Source organism: Ambystoma mexicanum, chromosome 1q, assembly GCF_040938575.1.
Source record: "Ambystoma mexicanum isolate Mex_15411 chromosome 1q, UKY_AmexF1_1, whole genome shotgun sequence".
Taxonomy (NCBI): domain Eukaryota; kingdom Metazoa; phylum Chordata; class Amphibia; order Caudata; family Ambystomatidae; genus Ambystoma; species Ambystoma mexicanum.
This window is the reverse complement of record NC_090922.1, coordinates 534,057,400-534,081,865: the sequence shown is the minus strand read 5'-3', so window position 1 is coordinate 534,081,865 and position 24,466 is coordinate 534,057,400. Positions and strand designations below refer to the sequence as shown.

The following is a 24,466-nucleotide window of genomic DNA, read 5'->3' as shown; positions in this document are numbered from 1 at the left end:
TTCTCCAGCATTGGATCTTTCATGGATTCACATGCTTAGAATATTCCCCGTCGTCAGACTGGGACCCCTCGGTACACATATATAGCCTTTTCCAATAGGAAAACTTCCAACACTTTTGTGTCCTATCTACGTCCTTTTAGGACCCGCCTACGCATGCTCCGTAGGCCGTCCCCATATAAGAGGCCCGCCCCTGCGGTTCCCCTTCAGATTTCAACCGTCTCCAAAGTAGTGGCATCTCCTCGCGTTGTCTTACTATTTTGTACAAGGTTGCATTACTGGAATTTGAGTACAAAAAATGTCCTCCGTGTCAGAAAAAGCGCTGTTCCGCCCATGCGCGACATGCGTCTTGAAAAAAGTTTACGAGGGGGACGGACATATGGATTGTATATATTGCCTCCACCCTCATCATTCGGCGGATAACTGCGACATATGCAAAGGGTTTTCTCAAAAAACCCTCAAAGACCGCAGTCGACGACTGGTGGCATGGCTGAATGATGGAGCGGGGGCACACCCCCCTTCGGAGGTAGGCTCCACACAATCGGCAAAAACATCACGCCGCGCTACCTTGTCGGAACCACTGGCGAAGAAATCTCGACCGACGGAAAAAGAGTCGTCTGGAAGTCGCTCAACTAGAGACTCCTCGTCAAAGAAATCATCTTCATCAAAGGAAAGGAAATCCTCCTCGGGCGATCATCATAGATCGACCACGAGCCGAGAGTCGAGTAAAAGCAAGCCAAGTGTGGAAAAGGCGGGACCGCCAAAACCACCTGCTAAGTCACCGTCGTCGACGGCGGCCCAGTCATCGGCCTCCACCCTGCCACAGGTGGCATCCACCGTCCCACCGACGACGTCGACGATGGCCTCGTCGACTGGGGTTCTACAGGAGGCCTGGAGGCCTGAAGTTTTTGATCTGACCCCCCCCCCCCCCCCCGGATACTTTACTACAAGAACAGGCTGTGTTGCTGTCCTCGGGGGACGAGAATGAAAGAATAGCTGGCCCAGCAGACCTAGGGCTACGAGTGGCTGACAAGTCGTCGACGAGGGGATCCGTTATACCGGTATCTGCCCCTCTTCTCAATCCTCAATCTGTTTTGTCGTTGGAAATTCTGTCCACGCTTCAGTCGTTGTTAGTCGTTGGACCAGAGACTACCTCAGGCAAACCTGCCACAGTCACCCGTCGACGAGCCGGGCCCGTCCAGTCAACCGACGCACCTACGCACGCCAATCTCAGCACTGGCACAAGAGGAAGGTGAGCTGCCAGATTCGGAGTCTGACAGGGGAGCCATGTCTGATATCTCATCCCCCTCCAGGGATCCAACCTGGGAGTCAGAGGTGGAGTTGGAAACCCCTAGAAGCCCAGCTCAACCGTCCCCTCCGGACGACATTGCGTCATTCCATTCTATGATGGAGAAGGCATGCAAAGAATTTGGTTTGTCCCAGGAAGAACAGAAAAAGGACTTTTTTTTTTGTTCGACCACATGGGTAAGAGAAGGTCTGTGTTCTCGATACCAATACTAGACCATGTATGGAAGGAGGGGTTGCAGACAATGCGTCACCCGTTTTCAGAGCCGGCAGTGAAAGGACGTCTGGAAAAAAAGTTTAAGGCTCCAGAGTCTACCCCCAAGTGTTTATCCTCCCAACCAACGCCAGACTCGGTCAGCGGCGAGGAAGGCGAAGGCCCAGCACAAGTGCACGGCGACTCCTGAGAATGAAGCGAGACGCCAAGATGCCTTTGGCAAAAAAGTGCTATCCATGGGAGCGACCACAGTAAAGGCCGCAAACTCTCTGGCAATTGTTGCCAGATACGATAGGGAGATGTGGCACAGGCTAGCTCCGTTGCTTGATCATCTTCCGGAAGAGCATAGGAAGGCAGCGATGTTACTCGTCCGAGAAGGTGAGGAAGCCTCAAATCACGCAATAAACATTGCGGTGGACCTCGCTGAGTCAGGCTTCAAGCAAGTCAATAATGGGGTCGTATTACGTCGACAGTCATGGCTTAAGTGTACCTACTTCAGGCCGGAAGTACAATACAAAGTTTTAGATATGCCCTTTGAGGGAGACCTTCTTTTCGTTGAGAAGGTGGACGAAGCCCTAAAGGGAATGAAAGAGGACTCGGACATGGCACGTTCATTGGGTGCCCTCCAGAGTGGCAGAAACTACAAGTCTTTTCGTCCCTTTAGAGGGGCTTCAGGTAATTTGAGATTCTCTGCATCTGGAGACAGATCCTTTGGCAGATCTGCTTACCCCTCCCAGGGATACAGACTTGCCTCCCAAACAGCAAACCGTCGCCGGAACTTCCAGACTTCCAGAAAAAGACCATCATATCCGTCGTCGTCGAGAGACCAGCAAAATAAAGATCAGCAGTGACATACAACACACCGTTCTGGGGGGGAAGGGTTTCAGCATATGTCGACGAATGGGAACGAATAACGACGGATCAATGGGTGCTGGATACTATAAGAAACGGACACTCTCTACAATTCAAACACAGCCCTCCGCAAATTTCACCTGCGTTCACCGCTCATTCCCATCTGAAGATACTGCAACAAGAGGTAACATTCATGTTAGCAAAGGGCGTGATAGAATTAGTTCCAACATCACAGAGAGGTCAAGGAGTCTACTCAAGATATTTCGTCGCAAAAAAGCCGAACGGCAAATGGCGTCCCATTTTAGACTTACGCGATCTCAACAAATCTTTGAAGAGCCTAAAATTCAAGATGCTCACTCTGCAGGAAGTGATCCGCGCCGTTCAAGAGGGGGATTTTCTAGCGTCCCTGGATTTACAGGACGCGTATTTCCTGTGTTTCCGACACATTGGAATATGGAAATGCCTAAGATTTGTAATAGGGCGGACTCGCACGGTTCTTCCTTTTGGGCTCAAGACCTCCCCCAGAACGTTCACGAAATGCCTGGCTCCAGTAGCGGCCTGGCTAAGGAAGCAAGGCCACCATGTATACCCATACCTTGACGACTGGCTGGTAAGGGGATCCTCCCCAGCGTCGACCAACACAAGTTTACAAGCCACCATGCAGCTTCTACAACAGCTGGGATTCGCCATAAACTTCGAAAAATCCTCTCTGCAGCCATCGAGATCGCTGGTATTCCTGGGGGCACAGTTCGAGACCCAGTTAGGGCTAGTGAAACCTTCTCTCGACAGAACCTCAAGACTCAATCAACAAGCATGCCGACTACGGCAAACACCAAGATCTCAGTGAGAAAATATGTTTCGGTCCTAGGGGCCATGGCATCCTGCATCCATCTGGTGGAAAACTGTCGCCTATTCATGAGGCCAGTCCAGGAATTCCTCGCGGACCGATGGACGCAGGCTCAAGGATCGTGGTCAGACAAGATAACCATCGACGACGACAAGCTGCTTCGGACCCTTCAGTGGTGGCAGAGTTTCCACAATCTGAACAACGGCGTACCCCTACAGGAGCCGGTGTTTCAGCGAACCATAGTCACGGATGCGTCCCTAACCGGATGGGGAGCTCACATGGGTGCTCTCCAAACGCAGGGTCGCTGGTCTCCAACGGAGTCACTCCTACACATAAACGTGTTAGAACTCAGAGCAGTATGATGGGCCTTGAAGGCATTCCTACCACACATCAAGGGCTCGCGAATACGAATACTGACCGACAATACAACGGCCATGTTTTATCTGAGGAAACAAGGAGGGACGCGATCAAGAACTCTTTCCATAGAAGCCCAGAAAACATGGCATTGGGCATTAAAGCACGAAATTTCCATCGTGGCTCATCACGTTCCAGGAGTGAGGAACTCCCAAGCAGACTCCCTCAGCAGAAGCATGGCCCAGATACACGAGTGGGAAATGGACACAGTTCACCTGATGATGAAAGTGTTCGAGAAATGGGGTCACCCCCCTCTGGACGCCTTCGCGACCAAAGACAACAAGAAATGCGAGCAATTCGCAAGCAGATGGCCTCAAGAGGGCTCCAGGGGGGGAGGCATTCTCCTTCCCATGGACGAACATGTTCCTCTATGCTTTTCCCCCGTTCCCCCTCATACGGAGGACAATACAGTGGATACGCAGATACAATTGCCGGCTAATTCTAGTGACACCATACTGGCCAAGGCAACCGTGGTTCTCCGACCTGCTTCACCTGTCGCTGGAACATCCCATAGGGTTTCCGAAAGCCCCGAACCTACTATCCCGGGACAAAGGCACGGTGTGGCATCACGACCCGGACAGTCTCAACCTTACAGCCTGGCTCCCGACTTTTCGGAGTTCGGTGCTTTAGACGTTTCGGAGGATTGTCAAAAAATTCTGCAGGCGGCTAGAGCCCCTTCTACAAACTAATCCTACTCCTATAAGTGTTGGGAGGTTCTGCGAATGGTGTAGGGGACAACAAGGCCTACAACCGTTGTCGGTAATGCCGGAACAAGTTCTACCTTACCTGCTCCTCTTGACGGAGAGGGGATTATCCTTCGCATCGATAAAGGTGCACCTGGCGGCCATCTCGAGGTTCATAAGGAAAAGGCAGTCGTCTCCTCTATTTAGCGACAGACTTGTAAAACACTTCATGAGGGGTTTATTTTGAGCTTTTCCCCCGGAAAAACGTTTCCCCCCCGACTTGGAGTCTCAACACAGTGTTGGCAGGCTTAATGAAACCGCCTTTTGAGCCTATGGCCACGTCTGACATAAAATTCATTTCGTGGAAGTTGGCATTCTTGATTGCTATCACATCAGCTAGAAGAATCTCGCAACTGCAAGCGCTGGTTGTAGACCCGCCATACCTAAGATTCTATAAGGACAAAGTAGTCCTGGCAACTAATCCTATGTTCGTCCCAAAAGTTCTGACAGTGTATCACAAACACTCGTCCATTGTTCTCCCTACTTTCTTCGCCACATCATCGGCAGCAGAAAAAGCTCTTAATACCCTGGACGTTAAGAGGGCTCTGAAATTTTACCTACATCGTACACAGGAATTCAGGTCTACTAGACAACTGTTCGTCGCATATGGTCCGTCGACGAGAGGAAAAGCAATCTCTAAACAAGGATTGGCTCGATGGGTCTCATCGACGATGCGTTTTGTCACTCTAAGGCCGGAAGGCCACTGCAAGGACATCTTGGAGCCCATTCTACAAGATCGATGTCCTCCTCAACAGCTTTATGGGCAGGAATTCCGTTGACGGACATATGCCAAGCTGCGGCATGGTCAGTGCCCCACACGTTTACCCGCCACTACTGCCTTGCCAGGCAGCATGCGGACGAGGTGCAGATGGGAAGAGCTGTCCTGCGCCATCTGTTTCAGTAAGGTAAGCTCCACGCCGTGGAGAATCTGTTGTCTACCTTTTTAATGACAGTTTATTTTAGGTGGGTAAGGTTATATGCAGTAACTTATTCCTACTGTACATATGCATTGTGTAGTATGTTGAGGGTATATTACATTACATTCTCACCGCCGTCTCAAGTGTTACTGCTATACAATCTATTCTAAGCATGTGAATCCATGAAAGATCCAATGCTGGAGAAGGGAATAGTTTCTTACCTGTAACTCCATTTCTCAAGCATTGGTATCTTTCATGGATTCACATGCGCCCGCCAACCTCCCCGGAATGTAATGTATTTAATTGATAAATTTAACCCTTCCTACTTTGGAGGGGCCGAAATCTGAAGGGGAACCGCGGGGGCGGGCCTCTTATACGGGGACGGCCTACGGAGCATGCGTAGGCGGGTCCTAAAAGGACGTAGATAGGACACGAAAGTGTTGGAAGTTTTCCTATTGGAAAAGGCTATATATGTGTACCGAGGGGTCCCAGTCTGAAGACGGGGAATATTCTAAGCATGTGAATCCATGAAAGATACCAATGCTGGAGAAATGGAGTTACAGGTAAACTATTCCCTTCTCTAGCACAAGGTTTGGCTTTTGAGTATGGGCTGGGCTTGGCGAATGCCCCAACGGAAGCACTAATATCAACAAAAAGGACATCTCCCTGGAGAGAATACAGCCATGGAGGAGTTGGTCGTGCAGTTGCAGGATCTCGGGCAGTGTAGGCTCCTGGAGCTTCCCAGTCAGAGGAGATAAAATGAAGTGCTTGGCTGATTTTTTTTTTTCTTTTTTTTTTTTTTTCCATTTTTTCAGGGATCAAGATTCCTTGTTCAGTTATGTAGAGTCTTAAGAGTCCTGGCAGTGAAGAGGGGCGTGCTTCTAGGTCGGGTGATGCAGGCACTCTCTGGAGCATCAGGGAAACGGGGATTTCTCATAGAAGCTGTGATCTGGTGGGGAAAAAGGGACTGTGTTCTTTCTGGTTCTCTGGAGAGGCCGAACTGTACAGTCTGTTTCAAAGGATGCTGGTGCAGAGCGTCAGTCCTCCTTTGGGCAGCAGGCCTTCCAGGAAAGCAGCTGATGTCCATCAGCAGATTAGGTGAGCAGTTGTTGGCGGAGGGTGGTCTCCTTTTATCCCCCATCGGTAGACTGTGATAGTGAACACAGCAATTGCACCCACAAAAATCATCAAAACGGAGTGCTAGTATCTATTGGACCATCCTTCAATGCACACCTTCCATTTTGGAAGGATCTCTCGCAAAGAAATGAATCTACGTTATCCCAGGCCAGCATCTGCATACAAGTCGGAACTGGTTTGTCTCCTAGTCCTGGATACAGGCCTCCAGTGGCCGGAGATGGATTCCCATGCACACACCCCCCATCCCTTCCCCTGACCTTTAATGCAAACCAAGACAGCCTCCATTTTGGTGAAATGGATGGGGGTAAAAAAAGGACCCGGTCAAATGTAATCGATTATTCCATATGGTGGAACCCTGTTACACAGGTGAAAAAGCCTCCACCAGTCTAGCTACATGGCTTTAGAAGATGCTCTATCTGGGACACAATGGGTACCCATGCTTCAAATCATACCTATTCTTTAGTCGATACGGTAGCTCGGTGGGTTATGGTCTCTCTGCCAAGAGGTGTGTGTTTGTAATCGATCCATGGGTTGCAGGTTCGTATCCTGTCCAGGCCAATCGAGCCTTTCATCCATCCGTCGTTAAGAGTACCAACTTTGGCTGGGTGGTGATTGTATGTAAATGTTCCATGCACAGCACTTTGACATAATATTTGATTCACTCTGTCAGGCTTTGGATTGAGCCCTGCTGGAAGGAGATCCAAAACCCAGAAAGATTTCCAAAGGGCTAACTGGCAAAAAGTTGACATTCTGCCTAACGTCAAAATTAAGATGCCTTCCTCATGCCTTGGGGGTGGGGGGGAGGCGGGAGGAGCTTTGAATTTCAGGTGCTTCACTAGCTTGAGTGGTGTGCTGGTATCTCATTCTGACTGCACCAAATTGGCTGAAAAGAATATGGAACTCTGACCTCCATAATCTGAAGTGTTTGCCTCTGTGGCCCCTTGTGAGCTGACCATACTAGATGAAATGTGGAGAGTATAGTTTTGCGCCAATCGCTCTCCTTAGGAGCCTGATTCCCCTGACGACTTAGTTTATGGTCATAAAGGGTCTCTCAGCATAACATGTAAATAATTGCGTGTCTACCAGATTCCAGTAAATGGACTCACTTCTGCTACTGGTGCCTTGACAATGAAGCCGTTCCTTTAAGCGTGCTCTAATTCTTAACACATTTGTCAAAAGGGTGTCTGTCGAATAGGTGTCTGTCGACTCCTCCAGAACTTGACGGAAATCGGCATTTACCACAAGCGCAATTACTACTGATGTTCCCAGGCAAGCTAAGTTAAGCGACATTTTATTAGTCTGACGAGAAGACCACCTACTTGGGATCGAAATGTGGTGCTCTCTACTCTTATGCAGAAGCCATTTGGACCAGTGGCTTCTACTAAGCTACGTTGGAGGACTGGTAAGACCTCAATCCAAGTAGCCATAACCTCTGCCGGCAGAAAAAGTGGCTCTCTGCAACAAGGACCCTTCTACTCTCTTCCATAGAGCTAGGGAGGCTGGGCTGGTCCTGACAATGTCCCCCATCAAAGATTGCAGGACATTCATCTCAATGAAGACCTCTCACTACCCTATTCTTTTCATTTCAAAAGCTGCATCGGCGGCTGAATGTGCCTGGCTCGGTGTGAATTTGGAAGGGGCTCTAAAGTTCTACCCTGGAAGAACCAATGCCATTAGAAACGCTAAACTATTTATTTGTGACATTTTGTGGGGGTGACGCTGGGTTAAGCAGTATCCAAGGCGCGTTGGCTGTTTTCTGTAATTGTGAGGCCTAGAAGTTGAGGTGCAAGAAGCCCCAGAGGGACTCCATGCTCCTCTTCTGTAAGAAAGTAAACCTCCTGCCTCTCGGCCTATTCTGATAAGTATTTGCACGGCATCTACCCATGACCCCACTCATTCTGCAAACATTACTAGCTTGATTGGCGTTCTTGGCATGGTACTGACTTTGGTCAGGCCTTATCGAGAAATCTTTGTTACTGGTGAATAGCTATCCCCTTTTCTTTAGCGATGCTTTGGAACTGCCAAAATGTATAGAGGAAAGGGGACAGGAAGCAAGTACGACTGTTACTCACCGTAGTGCATTTCTTCAAATGCCCTCCTGCCTTCCCCTGTTAAAATTGCAGGCCCGACTGGAAAAATTGACTGACAGTTGGCTGGGTGTGCACTGGCCATGTGCCTTCACTGGTACACACTAGAAGCGTCTTTTGCGGTACCTTGGGATGTCCCAGAACGTATAGTGGAAAGGGGACGTTGGATTTACAGTACCTTTTTATCACTATGGTGAGTAACACGTGTGCTATTCTCCACTAGAGGCCGTTTTTGTCTTGTATTGAGGCCCGATTTCCTTTTTTAGTGTGGTTAAATCTTGTCCCTCGCACTTCCATTAACTTTCTGGCAACACCTTCCCAGTCGCTTCCAGACCCCACTACTTTCAAAGAACTGGCTACTCCTTGAGGGTTAGGTCGGGCGCTGCTGAGTAATGGGGGAAACTTGTTACCCCTCAGCAAGTCTTAACCATATAAAACCTCACTCCTTATATTGCAATGTCTTGCAACTGCTTATGTTCTCATCTAAGGCGGGTAAACATCTCCTCAACGGTAGGCTTGCTACGTCTCTGCCCCAATCCCCCAAACAATCCAGATGTGCGGGAAATAATCAGTATTTTAACCTTTTCTCAAAGTGCTTCACTGAATTTTTCTTCAACTCCAGCTGGTGCCACACGGCACTGCAGCTCCAGCCACTCCTGTGGAACCGGTTTTCTGCAGGACATGTACCACGAATACTGACTACAATAGTGTGCACCTGATGCTGGGCTCCCAGGCTGGCAGCATTTTCAAAGTGGGCGGAAGCTGCCATGTCAGGTTTCCCCCACTTCGAAGGTAAGCAACTGATGAAACTTTGCCCCCTTTTCGTAACCACTCGATGGCGTTGCATGCCTAGCATGGGAACTAAGCAGATGTAAGCCATTGAAAGATTACTGGGTGAGTAATATTTGCTGTACATTACACACTCACTCCACACCAAATCACTCCCTTGCAAGATTACTGTAATCCACTTCAATCTCTTAACCTAATCTGTAATAATGTTGCAGGTTTATAACGGAACCCTGCTTGGGAAGGTCATTTAATAGCTGCTCTGAAAAGACTATGCGCGACCGGCCATTAAATGCCTTGGGCTCTTTCTCCGACCACAACACAATGATGTAGGCCAGCCACTCAGTCCATCGCTCCCTGGTGCAATGCATAACCTCTGTTTAGCTATCTGAATTTCCTGCTTCAAATCTCACCGTACTTTTCTTTCCACAGCGCCAAACTATTACAAAACTGGGTAGACCTTAGCCAATTAAGAATCTGGCTTCCAGCCAGGCATGGGAATGAAACCGCTGTAAATTAATCTATCTGAAGCTCTACACAACACAACACAACATACTAATGTTCTGAATTGTATTTTATTTTAAATCTGCAACCTTTTAGTGGAATGCCCTTTGGGTCCGTTGTAAACTGGCTTGCTTGAAAACTTGTTCAACAATAAACTGATCATACATGCTGCAACCCGGGCTGTGGCTGGGAGGAAAAGGAATACACCAAGGCTCCTTCCTGTCACTCTTGTTTTTTTTTTATTGCTTTTATTCACCACCTCCACTAGAATGCAGCTCGCCCCACGAAAAATACGATCTAGCTGCACCCATACAGAGTGCACACATATGGCGCGGTTGGCTGTTCTGACTATCTCGACTTACCTGGACTCCGGTCCCCAAGGGTATACAGAGCGATGAGACCATACCAATAGTGAAAGGCGCTATACAAATGCCAATTAACATAACACACTTCAACTTCCAGGAAGTGTTGTTTAAATGGAAAGTGTTTTGATAATTTGTGGCCCAGTGACATGGAGTCATCTAGCCCCCCTATTCGTAAATAACTGTCACTTTGAGGGTGTTGCACAATGCAAGTATTTGGGCTTTACCAACTAGTATTTGCAACAGTTGGCAGTTGGTTACAGCAACAACCACGGCCACAATTGGCATGGTTGCAAACTACCAATTTGAAGGAGAATAAGGGGGTGGGCTCTTGGGAGTTGACCTATCCAGTAGAAGATTACCCATCTTCTACCTGGCAAAGGAACCTCACTCCTGCAAAGCGTTTGCAACATTGGGGGGAGGTAGGGGGGCTAGGGGAGGAGGAGAGCAGGCTCCCCCTTTTGGCAGAACTCCCAGGTTTGTTGAAAGCATGCTCTAGGCAGAAATACTTTACTGGTGCTTTTTGGATGCAGCCACTCCAAACACCTAAACATTAACCTCTTTACCACATGCTCAAGATTTACAAAACTACAAAGCAACTTGCTCCCTTTGAAAGATTTATGGGTTCACAAAATGGCTGTTGAACAAGCTGGCCCCTGGCTGCTTAATAACTTGTATGACCTTGTGAACACTGGTCCTAGTGTAACATTGCAGTATCTAACACCACATATCGTTCTGGGAAACTGGTGTTACACTAGTCTTCACCCCACTGGAAACATTGCATACCTGGTGGCACATCTGCCTTCCAGAACCCATCTTGCCGAGCATGTCTCTATCTTCATGCTGCCTTAATTAGCACTTATCAAAGGACACTCCTATCACTGCTGTGCATGCTTGTTAAACAGTGGCTTCCTGAATGAGACCACCTAATCGACTTCATGTGCACCCACAAAGTTCTTCTGTTGCACATTTGTATTCATCCTTCACAATAACTGGAAACCTTACTGTGTTAACGGATCAGTTGTAGGGATAGTCGATATTTCTAGTAAGAAGTGCTACTCCACAAAGGATTAGGTTTAGTGACCTATCCCTTTTTTAGATGAAACTGAGCATGTTGCATGTGTGAGCATGTTGCATGTGTAATCATGCAGCTTGCACTAGCCCAACGCAGGTTGCCATCTGACAGTTTTAGGAGGGAATTGCCACTTCCTAATTTTAGCCTCTACAGGTTTGTAACGTTTGTTTAGTGTAAAGATCAAAACTCTAGAAGAAAGTTGGCAGCAGTCGAGTAACTTCTGTGTGTGTCTTTAGGTGGGGTTGGTTGGTGGGTGGATCTATAACCAACTTTGTGACCGATGATGCGATTATGTGCTAGGAAGGGTCTGTTAGGCCATGGGCACAACCGTTCTGTGATCAAACGGAATTGTACCAGATGAAACGAAACGTTATTTTCCAGTTTTGTTTTAAAAACCCCTAATTTTGGGAGTAATGCATTTTAATCTCTGGATTACAGGCCTAAAAATATAGATTTGATGAGCATAAATTAAAAGCAGCGCCTCAGTAACAATTGGCCATTAAACACAAACGACTACTGAAGAACAAGGAGAAAGTAAACTGCATGCTGAAAAACTAATGTCCACAGAAGATGCAAACTAAAACTTTATCTTTTGTATTCATTTGTACATTGATTTTATGGAGGTACACCAATTATTTATACATGCTCCACAAAATGTTAATGTTTGCATGGCACCCATTAGCCTGGGGACTCAAATCTAGCTGTAAGCCCCAAACTAACCATGTTCTTCTAGTCTACAAGCGAAATGGCACAGAGAACATTCATTCGAGGGGATTGGGTCCTCCGACGTATTCCATATCTATGACAGTAATCACCACAGCTGTGCTGCTTCGGAAACTTTTTCGGCGTCTGCGTCCTGCGTCGATGACGTCGATGCGCCGCCGTCGAGGACCTCCTCCGACGTCATCCGATGTGATAAGTAGGACGCACGACGCCAGTAGCCTCAGTTCCGTTTTTTCCGCGAACGTGTTGCTTCGTGTTTCTCGGTTCTAGCCTCGACTCTTTGGAGTTCTGTTCTTTCTGGTTCTTCGAGCCTGTTCGTTTGTGAATATTCCTTCGCAGCGATGTCTTCCACTTCGTCTTCAACCCCGCGTCCGGACTTCAAGAAGTGCGGGGTGTGTGGGTCCAAGATGTCGGTGACTGACTCGCACGACGCCTGCCTCTGGTGCCTCGGGGAGGCCCACGACACGGATGACTGTGTCGACTGCCTGTCGCTCACTTCCAAGGCCTTACGCGAACGTAAGAAGAAATTGTCGGTAGGTCGGGTGTCCAAGCCCCGGAAGTCGAAGTCGGCGGGGCTTTCGACGGATGATTCGAGGGGTGACTCTCCGCGTCATCGTCGGAGGTCTCGTCGGTCTTCTTCTAGGAGTCGGTCTCGCCACTCCTCTGCCTCTTCGAGGCGTTCTCGGAAGCGCCGTCACCGGTCGCCTTCCAGGTCCTCTTCCGAGGACTCTGCCCGGCACGTCGGTTATCCCACCAGCCGTGCGACGCCGGAGGAATGGGCTTCCTTCGGGAAGAAAATGTTGGCGATTCTTGAGTCGCAGGGTACTCAACCGTCCACGCCCCCGAGTGGGGTCGGCCGTGTGAGGTCGAGAGACGCCGTTCGCAAGAGTGGTCGGCACGAGTCACGGGAGAGGTCCCGTTCGGACAAGGAGGCTCGTTCTCGCCGTACCCGTTCCAGGTCCCGGTCCTCGACGCGATCGAGACCGTGTGCACCTGTGATGTCTTCGAGGAAGACATCGACGTCTGAGGCGTCGAGGGCGTCGACAGGCTTTCTCGAAGCTCCGGCTCCGAGGAAGTCGTCGAAGCCGTCGACGTTCAGGTCGTCGAGGGACACGCTCGGGGCTCCGGCTTCGAGGGCTGTGTCGACGCCGCCGATATTGGAGGCGCTGCATCTGACGTCGACGCCGATTTCCTCGACGCCGATCCTCTCGGCGCCGTTGCCGATCCTCTCGGCGCCGTTGCCGGTTTTCTCGACGGCGGCGCCGATTCGCTCGACGCCATCGACGCCTTTCGTGTCGGAGGTGCCCCGTGTCTCGGGTGTACCCCCTAGGAAGGCTCTGGCTAAGAGCAGGCACTCTCAGGTGCCTTTCCACCACTTGGATTATATTTCGGAGGCGGATGAGGATTCGGTTGGCCTGGTTCCTGATCAGGTGCCGGATGACATTGTCTCGGGCCATAGTCAATTTGACGATTTGAGGCAGTCGCTGCATGATGCTAGTGGTCTGGACACCTCTCCGGAGGTGGAATTTGGTCGGCCTGAGCCTGGCTCCCATGCCGATTCCTCATACCGGCGCCTTATGGCTAGGGTGTCTGAGTATCTGGGATGGTCTGCTCCCCCAGGGGAGTTTGTGCAGGATGATCTGACGGACATCCTTGATGTTGGTCCCCCATCTGACCCGGTTCTGCCATTCCATATGGCTTTACAGCGTAGGGTGGCGGCGGCTTGGACTGCTCCGGAGAGTCTCCCGGCAGTGGGCAGATCCTTGTCGCGGAAATACCGTCCAGCCAGTGGCGACCCCTGCTACTTGACCAGGCACCCCACTCCGGAAAGTTTGGTGGTGCAGGCGGCCACGGCCCCGGCAAAGCAGGCGTCGTACCCTACCATCCCTCCTGATAGGGACGACAAACGTTTTGATGGCTGGGCGAAGAAGGTGTTTTCTTCTGGTGGTATGGCGCTTCAGGCGGCCAACTCCATTTGTGCCTTGTCACGTTTCACGCACACTCTGTGGAACTGTGTTGCGTTAGCGGCTGAACATATTCCCGAAGGGGACGAACGGGATGGTTTCCTTGCTTTGGTCCAGGATGGTAAGGATGCCATGTGTGAGTCCGTTCAGTCGGGTTTGGACTTAGCTGAATGCGTCAGTAGGTCCATGGCGGCGAGCACCGTGATACGCAGGTTTGCGTGGTTGCGGAAGTCGGGGTTTGCTCCTGATGTGCAGTCCCGGCTCCTCAACATGCCCTTTGATGGTGAACATCTTTTTGGCAGCAAGGCTGACGAGAGCCTTGAGAGTTTGCAGACCTCAAAAGCTGCAGCGAAGTCGTTGGGCGCTGCAGTTCGCCAACCTCCTCCTTTTCGTCCTAGGGGACAGCAGTGGAGGGGTGGCTCCTTTCGCTATTACTCGTCCTTTGGTAGAGCGAGAGGAGCTGGCAGTCAAAGGGGCCAACGCAGGGGTACCAGAGGTGGACGACAGGGTACCCGTGGTGCCAAGGCCGCTCGGGCAGTTGCCTCTTTGCCCTCAGGTAACGCCGCAGCCGCTCCTACTCAGTCATGAGGCCTTGTCCCATGGTTCGCCGGTTGGGGGAAGGCTGGCGCAGCATCTTGTAGAGTGGCGTGCCATTACTTCGGATGTGTGGGTTCTGGAGATCATAACCCACGGCTACTGTCTTCCCTTTCGGCACAGGCCTCGCGACAATCCACCGGGGAACCTCTCTTTGAAGTGTCCGGATCCGCTCCTTGCGCAGGAAATTCAAGCCCTGCTGGAGAAAGGCGCCATAGAACTGGTGCCTGTAGCGGAGAGGAACAAGGGATGGTATTCCCCTTATTTTTTGATTTCCAAGAAAGACGGGGGATTGAGACCCATCATGGACTTGCGCGGTTTGAACAAACTCCTCAGGAAGGACAAGTTCAAGATGGTTACTCTCTCTCAAGTCCTCCAGGCCCTTCAGCTTCAGGACTGGTTGGTGTCACTCGACCTCAAGGATGCTTACTTCCATGTGCCGATCCATCCCAAGCACAAGAAGTACCTGAGGTTCGCGGTTGGCGACTCGCACTTTCAGTTTCGGGTCCTGCCGTTCGGTTTGACCTCCGCCCCGAGGGTTTTCACCAAGCTCATGGTGGTGGTGGCAGCGCATCTCAGGCAAGGGGGGATTCACGTCTACCCCTACCTGGACGATTGGTTGATCAGGGGGAGCTCTCCCGAGCAGGTCCTGGATCATCTGTCCGTCGCCTGCCACTCCCTTCACAGGCTGGGCTTCTCCCTCAATTTAAAGAAGTCCCATTTGACGCCAACGCAGAGGCTCCAGTACATCGGAGCAGTGCTCGACACTTCCCTGGGGCAGTGTTTTCCTCCCCAGGTGAGGGCTCTTCACATTCAGCAGATGGTGCGCAAGTTTCAGCATGCCCAGACGCTCCCAGCGTTCGAGTTCTTGAGGTTGCTCGGCCTCATGGCATCCTGCATTCTTCTGGTGCCAGAGGCTCGCCTGCGAATGAGATCTTTGCAGTGGGCACTCAAGATGCAATGGTCGCAGTCCTCCGGCAGGATGTCGGACCCGATTCAGGTGCCGCCCTCGGTCGCCCGGGACCTTCTGTGGTGGGCCGTCGAAGGCAACTTGATGAAGGGGGCTCCGTTTTGGCTTCCCTGGCCGGAGGTGACGATCGTGTCGGATGCATCCCTCACGGGATGGGGAGCTCATGCCAACGGGCTGACAGTCAGCGGTCGTTGGTCTCCGTCGGAGTCCAGACTCCATATCAATCTGTTGGAGCTGAGGGCCGTCAGGCTAGCCCTGAGGGCTTTTCTGCCGACTGTGCGAGGGAAGAATGTCCTGATCCTGACGGACAACACAGTGGCCATGCACTACCTCAACAAAAAGGGGGGGGCAGGGTCACTTCCTCTGTGCAGGGAGGCGATGCAGCTCGAGTTCTTGGCCATCCAGCAGGAAGTTTCGATCTCGGCAGTTCATCTGGCCGGAGTCGAGAACGTGACGGCGGACGCTCTGAGCAGGCAGAGCACGATCTCTCACGAGTGGGAGTTGGCTCAGGAGATTCTCCTGGAGATCTTCGCCCTTTGGGGGACCCCTCAAGTGGATCTCTTTGCCTCCAGTGTCAACCGGAAGTGCGAAAGGTTTTGCTCGCGGGAATTTCCTCCAAAAGGAGCCTTAGGAGACGCGTTCGTGGTGGAGTGGTCGTTCCCGCTGCTGTACGCGTTTCCTCCGGTCCCCGTCATCCCGCAAGTGCTGCGGAGGTTACGGAAGTTCGGTTCCCGGATGATCCTCATTGCTCCGGCGTGGGCTCGGAGGACGTGGTACCCGGACCTTCTCGACTTGTCCATCTGCCCTCCACGTCGTCTTCCCTACCGAGACGATCTGCTCTCACGGGAGGGGGGTCAGGTTCTCCATCCAGAGGTCGGATCCCTCAACCTTCACGCTTGGCTTCTGAAAGGTTGAGGTATAAGGATTGGGACCTCCCTGAAGACGTGATGGAGGTGTTGCTTTCGGCCCGAAGGCCCGCAACTAAGTCTCTGTACCGTTGGCGTAAGTTCTGCGACTGGTGCAGAGTTCAGAATGTGGATCCTTTTGCATGTGACATCCCCATGGTTCTGTCCTTTTTGCTTTCTTTGGCCCACAGGGGCTTGCAAGTGGGTACCGTTAAGGGTTACCTGGCGGCGCTGTCCATCTTTAAGCGCTCATCTGAAGTATGTTCTTACTTTAAAATCCCTTTAATTTCACAGTTTCTGAAAGGGCTCACTAATGTGTTCCCTCCGTCGCCTTTCCTGGTGCCCGGTTGGGATTTGAACCTTGTTCTTAGGTTTCTTATGGGTGCTCCGTTTGAGCCGTTACATTCTTGCCCTTTGAGGCTGTTGACTTTGAAAACTGTGTTTTTAGTTGCGGTTACTTCCGCTCGCAGAGTGAGTGAGTTACAGGCACTTTCTGTTAAGCCACCCTTCACTGTATTTCACAAGGACAGGGTTGTCCTTCGAGTTCGTCCTTCTTTTCTTCCGAAGGTAGTGACGGAATTTCATTTGGCCCAGAAGATTGTTCTTCCGGCATTCTATCCTCCTCCGCATCCTGGTAAGGAAGAGGAGAGGCTCCATAGGCTTGATCCTAGGAGAGCTTTGAGCTTTTATGTTTCTCGCATGTCCCGGGTCAGAGTGGACGATCAACTCTTTATTGGTTACGCTGGTAAGCGCTTGGGGCAAGCTGTGACGAAACAGACTTTGTCCCGCTGGATTGTTTTGGCCATCTCGGAGTGTTACCGCTTGGCGGGCAAGGACCCTCCGGCTGGCTTGCGGGCCCATTCTACCAGGGGCTTGGCTGCATCTACTGCCCTGCAGAGGGGTGTTCCTATTCGCAACATCTGTGATGCTGCCACCTGGGCTTCAGTGCATACATTTGTGCGGCATTATTCCCTCGATTCCATCAGAGGGCAGGATCTGGCCTTTGGCAAGGCGGTCCTTTGCTCTGCTATTTGATTGGCTATTCTAAATTTTGTTTCTAAATTCTTTCCCTCCTCCTTGATTTGGTACTGCTTTGGGAGTCTGTCATAGATATGGAATACGTCGGAGGACCCAATCCCCTCGAAGAACAAGTTACTTTCTTACCTGGTAACGTTCTTTCGATGGGATGGTCCGACGACGTATTCCATATCGCTCCCGCCCTGCCTTCACCGCTGCAGAATTTCTGTTGCGTTTGCAGCTTACGTTCCGCAAGGCTTTGTGTCGGACTGGCAGTTGACTATTGTCACACGTTCTGGGGGAAAAAACTACAACTGAGGCTACTGGCGTCGTGCGTCCTACTTATCACATCGGATGACGTCGGACGTCGGAGGAGGTCCTCGACGGCGGCGCATCGACGTCATCGACGCAGGACGCAGACGCCGAAAAAGTTTCCGAAGCAGCACAGCTGTGGTGATTACTGTCATAGATATGGAATACGTCGTCGGACCATCCCATCGAAAGAACGTTACCAGGTAAGAAAGTAACTTGTTCTTCTCTGTGCTTGTAACCTGGTGTGCACAGCTACAAACCGGAAGGGAAGAGTGTTTTACTAATCTAGTTTTGGAAGTGATGGGGTTGGGGGGGGGGGGCAGGGTGGCCCGGTTGGCACTGCATAGCCCTCTGCTCAAAGAGTAGAATGTTGACCAAGCAACCTTTCATTGGGGTTTGTGGTATCCTGTGCCCTGCTTAAGTTTAATCCATTGAGGGGATGTTTCTCGTGGTCTTTTGATACTTGGGGCCAGATTACAGAAACTTTGGACTGGTGCAAGTGCAAAGTTGCACGGTATTGGCACTAGGGCAAAGCTTGCCCTATTTCTGAAAACACTTGTACATATTAGAAAACCATTGCACCATGACAAGTGCAGTCTGGCATCTTATAAGCACCAAGGCAAAAATTGTCTTAGTGCAAGAAAGATACATTTTCGACGCATTATTGCACTGAAGCAAAGTTTGCCCTAGTGCTGATACCATTCCGTATGGCACTAGGGCACACTTTGCCCTGGTGCAAAAATACAGTGAAAATGTATCTTTTTTTGCAGTAGGGCAATTTTTGCTTTGGTGCTTAGACCATGTCAGACTGCACTTGTCATGGTGCAATGGTTTTCTAATACGTACATGGGTTTTCAGAAATGGGGCAAACTTTGCTCTAGTGCTAATACCATGCAAGCCTTGCACTTGCACCAGTGCAAAGCTTCTGTAATCTGGCCCTTGGTTTCTCTGTGGGAGGTGTTGAGCAACTGGCTGTCGTTTTGTGCTCTTAACTCCACCAAGTGTTTGAGGGGGTGGTGCATGCTATCAAGCTTCTTGAGATCCAGAGTTGTAAACTCTGCAATAAAATGTTCCATAGAGGAAATACAATGGTCTACAGTATCTGCTACAAGTGTGATCTGCCAATCCCCTTCAGTCCCAACATTGTATTCCTGTCGCCATACTGCAAGCACAGTGTCAAGGTGCATACATTTCTCAAAATATAACTGATTAAACAATTAATTGAAGTACGCTACACTTGATTTGACTAACACTTTTCCTCAATCTTACTGAATCACTGAGATGGCATGTTTGTTCACTATTCATGAATGCTTTAAGCAAATTTGGGTTTCATTAATTCCAGGGTGGCCCACATTTGAACTAACACTTTGTACAGTTTGGTATGAAGTTTTACATGCGACATGTCAACGTTTAACTTTTGTGAAATACAGTGAAACTACTAGGCCAACAACTTTAAGGGTCCACCCTGCACATAGGATGTTTTCTGCGACAAATGTTTAGTTTTGACAAAGGACAAAAATGTAACTGGCTGTTTGATCTAAACCTTTCCTGTTTTTTTTTTCTTCAGGTGGACCTATCCCACAGAGTGCTCCACCAGTGCCTTCTGGAGGGACCCATTTCCGTTTTCCACCTTCCACACCCTCCGATATCATGTCTCCCAATGAAGATCTGCGCTCGCCAATGTTCTCATCTGTGGCCCGGCGTCTAGGGCGCGGTTCCGTTAGTGACTGCAGCGATGGAACATCAGCCAACTCTGAAGTGGAGGAGGGCATAGCCGAAGAGCAGAGGAGAAGTGTTGAAATGAACTCTTTCCGGGGACCGCCGCTCCCATCTCATGCTCGCATGGCACATGAGAACATCTTCAGGATGTATCCCCGTTCCAGAGTCCCTGATCCATTAAGCCCTTTCCCTGTCTCACCAATGGGTGCTCCAGGTGGTCTCCTCCCACCCCAGCTTTCCCCAGCTCTTCCAATGACACCCACCCACATGAACTATACACCATCGCCAACCTTGAGTCCTATGTATCCTGGTGGCAGCCATTTCTCCTTCAACGCAGACGACATGAAACGATACCTCCAAGCTCACCATCAAAGTGTCTACAACTACCACCTAAGCCCCCGAGCCTTCTTGCATTATCCCAGCATTGTGGTGCCCCAACCTCAGCGCCCAGAGAAACCCCTACCCCTGCAACTGCCTGCTGAAGACAATGCTCCATTCAAATTTAAATTGCAACCTCCGCCACTCGGTAGACGAAACCGGGATAAGCAAGGAATGAGCCAAATGGACGGCGCTGGTAGTAGCAGTTGTTTCCACTCATCTGAGTTTGCCAGCACCAGTCTGTCCTCTGGTCTACCGCAGATCAAGGTGGAGCCTATATCAGACATTGACTCAGATGAGGAGCTCACTGTGGAGGTGACTGATATTAGTGACAGTGATGAGGAGGTGTTCAAGACTCCTCCACCTCCCTTGCCGGCGGTTCTTGATCAAAGACCTCCCTTGTTAAAGAGGGAAGATGAGTCTCATGCTGGCACATGGGAAAAGGGAGGGGCTGAGGCTCTCCGTGAGACAGAGGAGAAAGTGGAGAGTGGCAAGTGCATCCCTCTGAAACTGCGTTTCAAGAGGCGCTGGAGTGAGGATCAGCGGATGGAGGCCTGTGCTGAGGAATCAGACGATAAGAAAGTGAGAGGTGGAGATGGTGCAGAGGTCAGACCATGCTCTCCTGCCCGGAAGCAGTCTCTGAGTAATGCTGTTCAGGCAGAGCGCGAAGCGGCTCAGGAGAATGCCCCAGTCCGACGTGTCAGCACAGACCTCCAGAGAGCTACAGCCGAACTCTCCCTGGAAAACAGGGATTCATAATCCAGGCGCCTTAAGCCCATGTGGCCTTAAAACTGTCTGTCTGGTCTTTGGCAAAATATGGTTTAGGTTTATTGCTGACAAATGGAGGTTGAAAGAGACTGAAGGAGAATTAACACATTTTGCTGCCTTATAATCTCAGATGGGATGAAGGGAGGGTGGGTGCTGTGGGATTTTTAAACCTTGCTGTTTTACACCTCTGGCTTTGTGGTCCTGGCCAGGCCTCCACCCCCGCCCCCAGTCTCCCCTTCCCTTTGCTGTCCTCGTTTATATATGTTGCCCATACCTTTTTTATATTCCATGTATGAAATCTCTACAGTTTAGTTTTTGTCTTTTTTTTTTTCTCCTTTGTTCCCTCACTTCCCCAATTTTGTTGGAGACTGTATTCAGGTATATACATTTTTGTAAAAGTTTTAAAGGGTTGTTTTTTAAAAAAAAGAATACTTGGCTTGTAAAAAAAAATGTAATTTGAGATGAATTTGATTCTTGTGACTAGGTGTTTTTGTTGTTTTTTAAATTGACCTAATTAAGGAAGGTTACTTTTATAATGAAATGAGTCATTGTCTGAATGGGGTGGAAAGATTGATCGTTTTTCGTGTTGGCTTAAGCCAAGATTTAAAAAAAAAAAGCGAGATCAACTCTGTACCCCTGAGTAAGCAGGAGGAATAAACCAGTATTAAGTTGGTCTTGTTATGTTCTCCTAAGAGTTGGCATGGAGTTGCAACACTACTATTGAGATGTTGCTGGAAGGCTCTTGGAAAGGGTGTGCGTGCATCACACCGTGTATCTTGAGGTGGAAACTGAACACTTCTTTTGTGATTTAAGTTGTGCGTCTTTGCAATCTTAGCCCATTCTTGTACAAACCATGTATCTGCACATTGTGATGCTCCTCTGTCCGTTTGCCAGGCATCGCCCTGAAGGTAATAGTGCCATATGGGTTTACAAGCAGCTTCTCGCGATTTCTATATGGTTGGGCAGCCTTCAGATGGTACAGTGACAACATTAAGTAACTCGGGGCGCGGAGGTTCATACTGTCCTGTTTGCATTCCATAACGCACCGTGACATGACCAGGGCTGGTTTGGAACTGAATCTGTCCCTTCAGACATGAAGTGCTATGGTACTTCTGTTGATTGACATTCCAGAGAAGTTCTACTTGGGAAGGTGCAGGGTAGGATGGAGCATGTCCTAGACTGTGACCATGCCTCATTTACTAGATGAATATGCATAAAGGTTCACCCCAGGCTAGTTATCACCCCCCATATTTCCCCACCCCTTCCACACACAATTATCTAAACTAAGGGTGCACATTTAACAGTCCTCCCTGACTTTGGGTTCTGTCCTCTCCTAATCAAGTGCTTATATAAGTTGTGTAGATTGTTGCTTGAAACTAATTACCTCAAAGGTCCAATAGGGTTATTTGGTAATGGGTGGAGAAACACTGGTGCCTAATGAGCAGCGAGTGTGTAATGTGTGCAATAGATCCCTTTTTAACTTGCCATTTCTTGGTTGGGAGGATTAGGAATGGTTGTCTACTCGGTTGACTCTTGGCGGCGACATTCTCACACTGAAGCCATTTCAGTGTGATTAGCAGTTTACCGTAAGCTCAATCTTACCAATTTCTTTAGATTTTTTTTTTTTAAAACCCTTTGAAGTAGTTCATGAACGCCAAATGTTGATCGCCAAATTCTGCACTTTTGGTGCAGACTTTGCCCCCTTTCCTTTGGACCCCCACCCCAGACTGATCATACACCAGCTTTTGTTTTTTTAAAAAAAATAAACAAATCTTATGGTGCTTACTCCTGCACTTTGTAGGTTTGTGGGCACCCAAATAGATTTTTTTCCTGTTAGTATTACCCTTCAGGATAGAGCATGTGGGTAAGAAGTCTTGAGCGCTCGCTAATCCTCCTTCACTTCAACTTTGAGCTTTTAGGTTGTCACCAGAATAATCTGTAAACTTGCAGTCACATTTTACTAAAGATGTTATTCCACAACCAATTATGAATTGGAAAATCAGACTTTGGGCTTCATATTTAATGCAGTAAGTGCTGCAGTGATCTGTTCTACAAACAGCTCTGTTCTTGGACCCAAATCTTCCCACCGTTTTAACTATTTAGTTTGCTAAGGGGGAAGTAAAAGTTGGACCTGCTCATCAAACAAACTGGAAAAGATATCTTTCAAGGAAAGCAATCTTGGTGTAAATACATTTATTCTCAGTGGCCTAATACAATCCTAGGAAAACTGGCCACGTTGGCACTGGTTGGGGACAGCACTGCAAGGTGGAGGGGGCAGCGGGAGGATTGTGATAATTTATGCAGAATCTTTTCTTGAGGACAATAAAAATAGGAACGGAGTGGATGCTCTGGTCTAATGAGTTCTTGCTCCAGTGATTTGATTTTTTAAATATACGCCTTACTTAAAATATTGTAAATATACATAGGAGTCATCTGCATTTTACAAATGTATTATAAACAATAAAAACATTTTTTAAATGTTCCAACTAATTCAGTGTGGCTATTGAGTGATGTTTCTTTGAAAGACCGATCTAACAAAGCTGTTATGTGGTTGCCTCTTGAAGTGGAGGAGGCTTTGAAGACCAATAGAAGACTTGGTTGGAGTAAAGAACATGGTCTTTTGTTCTCGTGGCCCCTCAATTGCCAGTGCTTGTCCTTGGATTGTAAATGCTCTGCAGCAGCCCTTTACTCGCGCACTTTTTATTTTATGCTGAACCTCTAACTTGAACATGTAATTTGCAAATTGTGCATGCAATCTTAAACCTAAGCTCATGCTGCAACTAGCCATGTGCCTACAGTGTCTTAGTTGACCTTTTTCTTGTAGTTGGGAGGTCTGTTATTTAGCTTCAGGTTTTTGAAAGATGCATGTGGTTATTTTTTTCTAACAAATCTTATTTATTTTAGCACTCCTTCCTCTTGCATTTGTGGACCCTTGGCACTGACAATCTACCAAGCCCTATTTATTTTTGGAAAAGGGGGTGGGGGTGGGGGCAGGGGATGGATGAGGGGAAACAGCGGTTGTATTTTGATATTATAATGTAGGTTTGGCTGAAAGTTGGCAACCCAACTTCCTGTGTATTGGCTTTTTGTTTAGTGCAAGGATACATTTGTTAGCCCCCAACCCCCATTTTTATCCTTCCTGTTAGTTTTGGTTTGCCACATCAGCACCACCTTGTGGCCAAATCCATGCTACAGAGAAGAGGGGAGAAAAGGTGTTCAGAAGCAGCTAACATTTAGGGCACGATTCATGGAAGTGTTTTATAATGGCGCAATCCCATAGAAAAACGTTCCATCAGGCCCTTAGTTGGGTCACAATCCTTACTATTTAATCAGTCTCCCTGCCTCTGTGCCTCATACTGCTACATTCATCTAAACCTCTCCAGATGTCGCAAACCGTTATGCTTGACTTCTTTAGCCCAGCACCCATTATCACTTCATTGTGTAGCAAAATCCATTACAGTATAACGCAATACAATAGCTGTCGAGAAATACACACAAAATATAATGGGTAGTCCCCAATCAATTAAAAAAAACTAATGCTACTACTGAGCAATACCAGTTGCAAATTCAATAAACCCTTCCACCACTGCCCAAGGCGGCCTTTTCTCATCTCAACTGTTTTAGCAAGGCTCATCAATCTAGAGAGCAAGAGCTTTGCTTATTTCGTGCCATGCCTTATTTAAATATATTTATATTGCGCATAAGACAGGCCCGCAGGTATAGTAGCACACACATGACAAATGCACATAAATAACAGCCACCTATCAATCTCAGAAGAAACCAGTAAATTCAGGCAAGTAAAAAATGTCTTCAGCATTTGTTTAAACTTGGGGGCGAGACCGACCGCCTTAGGTAAAGTGGAAAGTCATTCCAGCT

The 24,466-nt window shown here is 49.0% G+C and overlaps 1 protein-coding gene across 1 annotated transcript in view; it reads left to right on the top strand.

Annotated features, from left to right (window-relative positions):
* ERF (ETS2 repressor factor) overlaps positions 1-23,080 on the top strand; it is a 216,325-nt gene extending 193,245 nt beyond the window's left edge. The window contains exon 4 of the mRNA XM_069640954.1: positions 19,293-23,080. Within this exon, the coding sequence (XP_069497055.1) occupies positions 19,293-20,581 (1,289 nt within the window). The 3' untranslated portion in view covers positions 20,582-23,080. The remainder of the gene's footprint in view (positions 1-19,292) is intronic.
* The last annotated feature ends 1,386 nt before the right edge of the window (positions 23,081-24,466 follow it).